This window comes from Muntiacus reevesi, chromosome 2 (assembly GCF_963930625.1).
Source record: "Muntiacus reevesi chromosome 2, mMunRee1.1, whole genome shotgun sequence".
Taxonomy (NCBI): domain Eukaryota; kingdom Metazoa; phylum Chordata; class Mammalia; order Artiodactyla; family Cervidae; genus Muntiacus; species Muntiacus reevesi.
In genome coordinates, this window is record NC_089250.1 from 141,516,766 (window position 1) to 141,527,059 (window position 10,294).

At 53.4% G+C, this 10,294-nt stretch overlaps 1 protein-coding gene across 1 annotated transcript; it reads left to right on the forward strand.

Moving 5' to 3' along the window:
• The first annotated feature begins 785 nt into the window (after positions 1–785).
• On the forward strand, positions 786–9,874 carry ANKRD2 (ankyrin repeat domain 2). Its single transcript, XM_065920062.1, is given in 10 exon segments — positions 786–838; positions 840–945; positions 4,538–4,639; positions 5,946–6,104; positions 6,237–6,344; positions 6,854–6,952; positions 7,322–7,420; positions 8,211–8,309; positions 8,421–8,519; positions 9,575–9,874. Coding segments are annotated over 10 exon segments (1,074 nt in total). The 3' UTR covers positions 9,725–9,874.
• The last annotated feature ends 420 nt before the right edge of the window (positions 9,875–10,294 follow it).

Consider the following 10,294-nt stretch of genomic DNA (forward strand, 5'->3'; position numbering starts at 1 on the left):
TGTCAGGGACTCAAGGGTTTCCCAGGCGGTGCAGTGGTGAAGAATCCGCCTACCAATGCAGGAGACACAAAAGTTGCGGGTTCGATCCCTGTGTCAGGAAGATCCCCTGGAGAAGGAAATGGCAACCCACTCCAGTATTCTTGCTGCAAAAATTTCACAGACAAAGGAACCTGGCAGGCTACAGTCCATGGGGTTGGAAAGAGTTGGACACGACTGAGTCCAAGCGCTACATGGACTTGCAGCCAAATGCAGCGATGCTTCACTAGGAGGCACTGTGGGATGCCAGAGCCGCAAAGATCTGTCAGAGCTACAGGCAGAGGGAGGCAACTGCCCTTCTCCCCACCCCCATCCAGCACTGCAGCGCAGAGGAGACAGCGTCTGCACCTCCCCAGAGCCAGCGAGCCTGTTCTCAGGACAGCCTGGGAATGCAGGCCTGTCTTGGGTTTCCACATTTGACTTTTGGGTCCCCACACTGGCATTGGCTGGGCAGGATTTCTAGGCATCCAGCAGGTGGCACTGCCCTCAGGGCTAAGAGCAGCCAGCGGGTCCTTGGAGCGGCCCGGCTGCCCTGGCTGGGGCCCAGCTGGGCCTAAGCACTCAGAACAGGCGCCGGGCAGGCTCCTTCCTGCAATCGCCACTCTCAAGGCACTGGGCCCTCCAACTCTAATAGGCCAGGGCCCAGGGGCTAGGGGTTGCAACTTCCCATCCTTCCCCCTGCGCCCTGAGGCTGCCCGGGTGAAGGTGACAGGTGGGGGAGGCAGGTGGAGAATTGGGCCAGTGAGCTCATGACAAAAGCGCCTAGTGGGGCGGGGGTGGGGGCCCTGGCATATAAAGCCCCCGGGGCCTGCCGAGGCGGGTTGCGACGGCACCATGGCGGACTCTGAGGAGGTGCAGCGGGCCACGGCGCTTATTGAGGAGCGGCTGGCACAGGAGGAGGAGAATGAGGTAGGGCTGGGGTGGGGGCCCAAGGGGTTCTGGGGACACCCAGCTCTGCTCTCAAGGGAAGGCAGAACCCGGCTGCCATACCTGGCAGGAAGGAAGACAGGTGTCCTCAAGAGCCCAGTTGGTGCTATTCCAGGGTGCTCATGAGAGGGGGCTGTTGGTCGTGGGATATGAAGGCATTAGCCCCCAGATCTTGAGAGACAAGAGGCAAGCCAAGCTGGCTTCCCCGAGACCTGTCTGCCCAGTTGGGCCTTGAGAAGATGGGCTAAGCTACAGAGCAGGACAGCCAGGATGTGGCCTGGGAGTGTGGGGTCCCAAGATCCCCCCGCTGCTGGGTGGGAGGCTGGGACAAAAGAAACTCCAGTGTTTGTTCCCTGAAGAAGGATAGAGACTGGGAGCAGAGTGAGGAAGGGATGCTGGCAAAGGAAACATGGGTTTTCCAGGACCATCAGCCATACCAGGGGAGGCCTCTGAACATGGGGCTCTGGACAGTTGCATCTTCTGTGGAATAAAGAAGCAAGGGAGGAGGGTGTGGTCTGGTCCCTCTGTTCATTTGATGGAAACGAATACTTGACCTGGAGTTTCTCTGCCAAGTGCCTGATGCTGGGAGGAATGAGGGGCTCAGTAAGGTCAGCCCCTTCCTCTCCCTTACCAACCCTGTGTTCATTTTAGCTGACGTTTGTCAGGCGCACAGTCAACCCAGAAACAAGGCAGAGTAGAGAGAGGGTGAAATAGAGGCGTAACTCAGAATGAAGGAGCACAAAACGTGGGTGATCACGTCACCCACGGACGCTCTTGAGGACTTCTCTGTGGACAGGAGGGCACTGAGTCAGGCCTTCAATGATGGTGAGTGGTGATCAGGATGGGGAGAGTATTCCAGGCTAAGGAAATGGCAGGTGCTAATTTCCAGATGTGGAAATGTGACTGTCAGGAGGGTGTCTGGCATTAGGGGCTGAGGCTGGGAAGACAGGCAGGGCACACACCAGTGGGCAAGGGCCACATGAAAGATACTCTGTGGTAGTGGGAAGCCACTGCATGTTGAGGGAGGCACAATGGTGCCATCTGATCCGTTTTAGGAAGGCATCTCTGACAGCCCTGAGAAGAACTTGGAGGGGGAGAGACTAGCCCTAGCAGGAATGGGAGGGCGGAGTTAAATTCGTTTAGAGATTGTGTGTATGTGTGTGTGTGTGTGTGTGTGTGTGTGTGTGCGTGCGCGCTCAGCCACTCAGTCATGTCTGACTCTTTGAGACCCCATGGACTGTAGCCTGCCAGGCTCCTCTGTCCATGGAATTTCCCAGGCAGGAATACTGGAGTGGGTTGCCATTTCCTCCTCCAGGGGATCTTCCCAAGCCAGGAATTGAACCTGGGTCTCCAGTGTCTCCTACAGACTTCATTCATAAAAGGAAAAGTGAATGGGAGTGAGGAAGAGGGGAGGGTCAGGACTCCGGTGGAAGAAGACAAGAGGCCTAGGGAAGGAAGGGCAGGTTTGTCTCGGAAGGGCTTGGACTGAGCCCAGTGAGTCCCAGTTGGGGCATCCCTGGATCTCCAGGAATGCCATTTCTCACCCCCCCAAGGGCATGAGCACCAGGGCCAGGCAGGTGAGTCATGCTGCTGGTCCATTTCTGGAATGCTGCCACTGGACACAGAGATCTTCAGCAAGAGGACAGGGAGCGGTCCTCATCCATTCATTCATCCAATAAATATAGCGGCAAGACTGTCAGGACCCTGTGTGCCCACAGAGCCAGCCTTGCAACCAATGCCTCCTTCGTGCCAGGCACTGTGCTACAAGCGGACAGGCATTCTCTCATTTCATCTATGCGACCATCTATGAAGTAAAGTGGAAGTTTTGTTGTGTTGCGTTTCATCAACAAACACCCAATTCAGGAAACATTTCTTGAGCACCTGCTGTATGCCAGTCCACAGAGACAAATCCGAAGCGAGGGGCTATGGAGTCTGAGTAAGGCACGTGTGAGCAGTAGAGACCCAGCTGTCCCCCCAAGGCCCCAGCCCAGCAGCATTCTTAGAGCAGAGCCTCATGTCCAGCCTGCACCCCTTTCTCGGGGTGGGTGAGGAAGGAGGACCTCGGAGACCAGCCCAGGGACTTGGGCTCTTTGGTGGGGGCTTTACTGGACTAGGTCATCACTGAAGACTTGGAGCTGTGCAGAGCTGCTGAGCCTGCCTGGCATCATCCATGAACTCATTCATTCATTTACTCTCCAAAAACTTGCTGAGCACCTACTATGTGCTAGCCTCTGTCACAGGTGCTGGGGTTGACAAGATGATTATGACCAACCCATCCTCTAGATGCTCCAGGGGCCAGCCAAGATTCCACATGCAGTAGTAGCTGAAGCCCTAGGTGATCCCTTGTCCCCTGGTAAAGATGCAATGTTTCTGGCAAGACCAGCCCTGGGGTGACCTCAAACCATGTAAACTTCATATGGAAGGGAGGTGCCAGTGGACTACAGAACATCTGAAAAAAAGCCCTGGAAAATCAGCCCTCAAATGACCCTTGACGAGTACAACCCTTGGAGTGCAAAAGGCAGCTGAGAACTTTGGAAGAGGGAGTCATTCCTCCCCATTGCCATCAGGACTCAGCACCCTCCAGCCTGAGTGAATATCCTGGCAAGGGGGGGCTTCAGAGATGGAGGGGCCGCACTTCGCAAAGAGTGTTTTTCTTTAGAAAAGAGGAGGTGGCGACAAGGAAGTAGTCCAGGCAAGTTGGAGCTACAAGCTGGGAGGAGACCTTGCCAGAGTTTCCCCCCAGTATTATTACAACGAGAAGGTTAACACTTGGGGCTTCCCTGGTGGCTCAGATGGTAAAGAATCCGCCTGCAATGCAGGAGACTGGAGTTCAATCCCTGGGTCAGGAAGATCCCCTAGAGAAGGGAATGGCAATCCACTCCAGAATTCTTGCCTGGAGAATCTCATGGACAGGGGAGCCTGGCAGGCTACAGTCCATGGAGTCACAAAGAGTAGGACATGATTGAGCAACTAACCCACATCTGAGGTTAATACTTAAAGTTCACTTCAAGCTGAGCGCTGGAGAGCTGCAGGTCCCACCCCTCAGATTCCTTGAGAGCAATCGTTTCCATGCCCTAGGATTTCACAGATCAGTAAAATCTGAGGGAAAGAAGTTGGTAACTGACAGAGTTCCCAAAGTTTTATATTGTCAAGTAAGCCCATTAAAAAATATTTATTATTTATCACAATTATTTTATCAAAGTGAATTTTAAATGCCCCTAAACCTAACCCCCCAAAAGACCTCAGTGCTTATAAAAATTGAATATATTTAATTTCATGAAAATTCATTATGCTAGACATTAATCCTATTTTTCTGGAGACCCAGGGCTGTCAATAGGCAGGTGTTTGAACTGGAGTTGGGGTTGAGGCTGAGTTGGGGAGCCCAGCTCTGAGGTGGGGAGCGCAGCTCTGACCTGGGCCTCTCCTGGACAAGACAGGAGCAGGTGAAGGGCTGTGAGGTCACACAGGAGGAAGACTTTAAGGGGGTGTCCTTGAATTAGTTGTGGGGGAGGCTGTCAGGTCCTCTAGGCATGGCAGGCAGATCCCAGAACCTGTCTTCTCCCTGGTTGCCCAGAAACTCCGAGGAACCACCCATCAGAAGTTGCCCATGGAGATGCTGGTGTTGGAGGATGAGAAGCACCACAGGCCTGAGAGTCCGTCCTTACAAAAGGTTAAGGTAAGTGCTAGGAGAAGCCAGTATCCACCCTCAGCAGACAGGCCAGGCAGTTACAGTCTTACTCCTCCTGGTATAGTCCATGAGCCTGCAGCTCAGCACCGCTGGGAGGTGTGCGCGATGCAGCCTCCTGGCCCCACCCCACACTTGTGAAGGGGAATATGCCACCCCCAAATATACCGCTTTGGCTTACTGATTATTTTAAATTAAAGTCACTTGGGAAAAAGCCAGTGCAAGAAGAATACACTGACCCTCCTTTGCTTCCCAGAAAGTAGGAGATAAATCTCCCATGTGAAGTTAGCCTCCCTCTATCAGGGAAGTAGAGAGCTTCCTTATCACCAGATATCGGGAATTCAGGGTTGAGAAGGCTATATAAACAAACCTTGTTGTTTCTTCACTAATTAGCTCCTCCAAATCCAAACTCCTTTGACTTTTCAGTGCTTCACAAATTTATTGTTTCCTTGTCTAAAAGGTATAAAAGCTGCCTGCTTCATCACTTCTTCGAGTCTCACATTTTTATCACTACCATACACATGAAATTAAATTTGGTTCTCCTATTAATCAGTCTTACATCAATTTAATTATTAGACCAGCCGAAGAACTTAGAAGTTAACAAGGGCGGGTGGGGGAGGGTGGTTGGGTGTAAAAGTTTTCCTCCGCACACCTTGAGTCAGAATCTGCAGGGGTCCAAGATCCCAGGGGACTCATTTTGGAAGCTGCCTTGATGGGGCAGCCATACAACAGGGCGTGATGCAGGTGGTAATGGGATGTGGGGAGGAGGCTGTGTGTGCTGACAGGAGAGATCTCCATGCTGGTCAGAGAAAAGCAGTTTCCAGACCACGACGTGGGGGATGATCCCCTCTGAAAGGGCATCAACTGAGCTGTGATAGAGGTTACCTCTGGGAGAGAAGAGCTTTCATGTTTTTGTATTATTTTTATGAAGGGAGAGAGGGATGGAGGGAGGGAGGGAGAGAGGCGGAGAATTGCACGGAAAAATGAGAATCAGGAGCTGGTTCTGGAGACCTGGGCTAAGAACTGCCCTTGAGATTGCCTCCTCATCCCCCTCACCCTATGTGGAACCTTGAAACTGGGCAACTCCCAGGCAGCCCCCTCAGGCCTGCCTGGTCCCCTGATCTGAGGTATCTGTGTCAGTTTCATTGGCTTCATCTAGTCCTGGGCGGCAGAGTTAGACCTGGATTCTTTCTTCCTTGAGAGAAGCTCCCTGTCCTCCACCTCCAGCTCAGCTCAGAGGTCCCCAAGCCCCACACTCCGCTCACAAGTGCGGGGTTGATGGGCTTTCCCCACGCAGGGCCAAGAGCGTGTGCGGAAGACATCTCTAGACCTGCGGAGGGAGATCATCGACGTGGGCGGCATCCAGAACCTCATCCAGCTGCGGAAGAAGCGCAAGCAGAAGAAGCGGGAAGCCCTGGCTGCCTCCCAGGAGCCACCTCCAGAGCCGGAGGAGATTGTAAGCGTCCTAGGGAGGACACCTGTGTGGGCAGGGGGAGCCGGGGGAGGGGAGGATGGCACGGCCATTCATGAGGATGGCCGGGGGAGGGGAGGAGGGGCGGCCCCCCATGACTGCATTCTTGCCCTCCAGACGGGACCTGTGGATGAGGAGACATTCCTGAAAGCTGCGGTGGAGGGGAAGATGAAGGTCATCGAGAAGTTCCTGGCGGATGGGGGTTCCCCTGACACCTGCGATCAGGTGATGGTCTTTCCGGGCCCTGTACCTGTGCCAGCCTCCTCTTAGAGCTGTGCCTTGTGAATTGAGAACAGGCATCGGTTGAGAACAGGCCCCCTTTGAGAGGGGGCCCCTCAGAAGATTTGGGATGCCCCCTTCCCTTCCCCACACAGGTCTCTAAGGAGACCCTTTCCAGCTGGTGGTGGAGAACCACCTCCAGAGTAATACATACCTGGATATTTAGGGGGGAAAGAGGATGGAATCAAATACAGAGTCGAAGACCAGAAGAACTGGGCTGGAATCCCACCTGCACCATGCCCTGGTTCAGCTTGTGTGCTTGGGGGCCAGTGAGAAGGTCCCCAGTGCATAGGAGGCCTCCGAGGCTGATCCCCACTGAGCATGAAGGAGCTGGCAGAATGTGGACCATATGGGGATCCAGCACCAGGGTCAGAATTGAGCTGGAATAAGCCCTGGTCTCAATCTGGGTGGATGATGGGGTTAGGCCGGGGCCCTGACTGTTTCTCTGGGGACAGTTCCGCCGGACTGCCCTGCACCGAGCTTCCCTGGAGGGCCACATGGAGATCCTTGAGAAGCTTCTGGAGAGTGGGGCCACTGTGGATTTCCAGGACCGGGTGAGCAAGAGGGCAGGTGTTGGGTGAGGGGCAGGAGGTGGGTCCAGCACTAATAGACCCCCTGTCCCTGCAGACCTCCCACCTGGGACATAAACAAACTGCCTCCGGGGCCAGGCCCCACCGCTAGTGTGTTGTGTGAACTTGTGTGGGCACCACCTCCTCCCCAAGCCTTGTCTGTAAATCTGGCTTGGACTAATGGACCCCAAGGGTTCTCCGGCTCCACTCCACCCACTTCCCAGCCACTGGAGTGTCACTGTCCTTCCTTGAACCCTTCCCTTGGATATCTCCCTGCCCTCTTGGCTGGGGTCATTTCCCCGAGGGCACACTCTTCCTTGAAGCTCTGCAATGAGGCTCCACTCTTCTTCCTAGCTGGACTGCACAGCCATGCACTGGGCCTGTCGTGGGGGCCACTTGGAGGTGGTGAGACTCCTGCAGAGCCGAGGAGCAGACACCAATGTGAGGGATAAGGTGAGGCCATAATGCTCACAGATGTTGGGGTGGCAGAGTGGAGGGGAAGGAAGCAGAGGGCAGAAAAGCAGAAAGCAGGTGGCTAGTGAGCTAGCCTGGTTTCTGGGGTGCCTCAGAGCCCGCGGATAGGTCTTGCCATGAGTGTCAGATCGTTGGAGACCACCATCTGGGAATGGAAGCAGGAAGAGCAGAGGAAATCCACTATCTTGGTGACTTTGGGACCATCCAAAAGATGCAGGATTTGTTCACCCATGCAATCCTTCATTATCCTTCTATTTGTCTATCCATCCATCCATCCATCCATCCCTCCATTGATTCATTCATCTGTTCACTTTTTTATCCATTCACCATTTTGAATTCACTCAATCCTTTGTATGTAACCTTGAACAGGTGATGGCCTCTGAGCCTCTGATGCTCATCTATGAAACATCTTTGCAGAGTTCTTGTATGTATTGGGTGGGGAAATGTATGTCAAGTAATTATTTATTTAACATAAGACTGATGTTTTGTAAGCTTTTGCTGTGTACATCACATAGTCATCTCTTGATAAATGGCATCTATTATAATTATTTTAAAAGGGCAGAGGAGTGAGCAGTTGCTCACATCTGAGTGAGAGGGGAATCATAGAAGGCATCCCAGAGGAGGTGGCAGGTAGTGCCTTAGAGTTAGATCATCACATAGATGATGGGAAATTAAAGTTCCCTCCCCTTCCTTGGGAGAAGGCTGGAGTTGGCAACCCCTCCACCCTCAGAGGCACTTCAGCTAGCATTTTCTGCTTCCTCCCACCCAGCTGCTGAGCACCCCTCTGCATGTGGCAGTCCGGACGGGGCAGGTGGAGATCGTGGAACACTTTCTATCCCTGGGCCTGGACATCAATGCCAAAGACAGAGTGAGTGTCTGGGTTCCCTCCTGCCCAGCCCTTGCTGCAGGGGTCTCCCTGTGCCCCCTGAGGGCTCCCACATGCTCCCGTGGACCATGCTGAGTGTCATACTGGTTCTAGGAAGGGGACAGCGCCTTGCATGATGCTGTGAGGCTCAATCGCTACAAAATCATCAAACTGCTGCTCCTGCATGGGGCTGACATGATGAGCAAGAACCTGGTAAGTTCCTTCCTTCCCTGATTCAGTAAACAGGGTGCACTGGTTTCCCAGGCCCTGTGCCAGGCACTTGGAGGAAAGATGGAACTGAGCACGACTTGGCTGGTCTGCTCTTGGGACGCTGTCACAGTGGATGGCTTCTCTGGGCCCCTGGGGATTGGGGTCCACCCAGCTTCCCAACTCTCTATGCTTTTCTACATCCAGAAAATCTAAGTGCAGAAAACAGCCAGGAGGGTAAGAGGACCTCCCAAAGGCCCCCAAATAGAACACAGGGGTTCCTAAAGTCCAGGCTCAGGGAGGCCAGAGTTGTGGAGAAACAGAGCTGAAAGGAAGCTAAGCACTTGGTACAATCATTCCTAGCACCCTGTATTGGCTCCTGTGGTCCCCTAGTTTCTTTAGGATCCTATGTCCCCTCGTCCAAGGTCTTCTTTGGGGCCTAGAGCAATCACAAAAGGGAGGAGAATTGAGTAAGAATTGTGACTCAAGAAAGGCTGGTAGGAGAGGGGGGCAGTGCAACATAAGGGTAAGAGATTAAGAGGTACCAATATTATGTATAAAATAAGCTACAAGGATATTGTAAAACACAGGGAATATAACCAATATTTTATAATAATTATAAGTTGGGTATAACCTTTAAAATTGTGAATCACGATATTGTACACCTGTAACTTATGTAATATTTTACATCAACTATACTTCATTTAAAAAAAAAAAAAGAAGAAGCTAGCTGTATGAAAGAAAAGAGGAAGGTTGAGGGGGCAGCGGGAAAATCAGGAAGATGAGAGGACGGTGTAAATGAGGACTTAACCTGGGCATTACTCACATTTTGAAATGAAAATTTTCTGTGGTGGAAGGAGTCCTGCGCATTATAGAATGTTTGAGCAGCATCCCTGGCCTCTACTCAAGATGCCAGAAGTACCCCCAACCCCCAAGTTGTCATAACCAAAGATGCCTCCAGACATTGCCAGTTGCTCCCAGCTGGAGGCCACTGGTATAGGTGAGGCACCTTCTGGGACAGACTTCTCAACAGTGACCAGATTTCCTCTTGGTTCCCCCAGGCAGGAAAGACCCCCACGGACCTGGTGCAGCTGTGGCAAGCCGACACCCGGCATGCTCTGGAGAACCCTGAGCCAGGGTCAGAGCAGAATGGACTGGAGGGGTCTGCTGAGAGTGGGCGGGAGACCCCCCAGCCTGTGGCAGCCGAGTAAACGCCTGTCCTGGCCTATCAGGCGCCTGGCCAGTCCCCTGCATACAGCCCGAGGGTCATAAGAATGGCCCGCAGAGCTGAGGATACCATTCCTCTTGCATACACTCCAGGAGCACCCACAAGCTACAGCAATAAAAAAAAAAACACGTCATTTTTGCTATGTGTGATATTTGTTCTATTTGTGCCTGAAATATTTAGGAATGAAGGAAGACTGGGAGCAAGGATGGGCGCAGGTGAGAGGGGAACTTGGGAGCCTTTCCGCCCTCCCTGAGCCAGCTCTGCTAGTTTTCCTACCCGAGGCCTCTCCTTGCCGCTTCCCTCTCACCCCACTTCCTAAGACCCAGGGTGGATCAGCTTCACAATGCTCTCTTTCTGGGGCCCCCTCCTGGTGACAGCTTTCCAGTGGGGCGGTGTATGCCCAGCGCAGGCTGTCATGTGGCAGGCTCAGGAGGAGCTTGGCAGCGGAGCGGGGCAGTCAAGGGGCGGCACATCCCAGGCAGCTTCTCACCCTGCTGGCGGCACCTCCCACAGGGCCGGGCCTGCTCAGCCGGTCAGCTCAGCCAACCTCGCA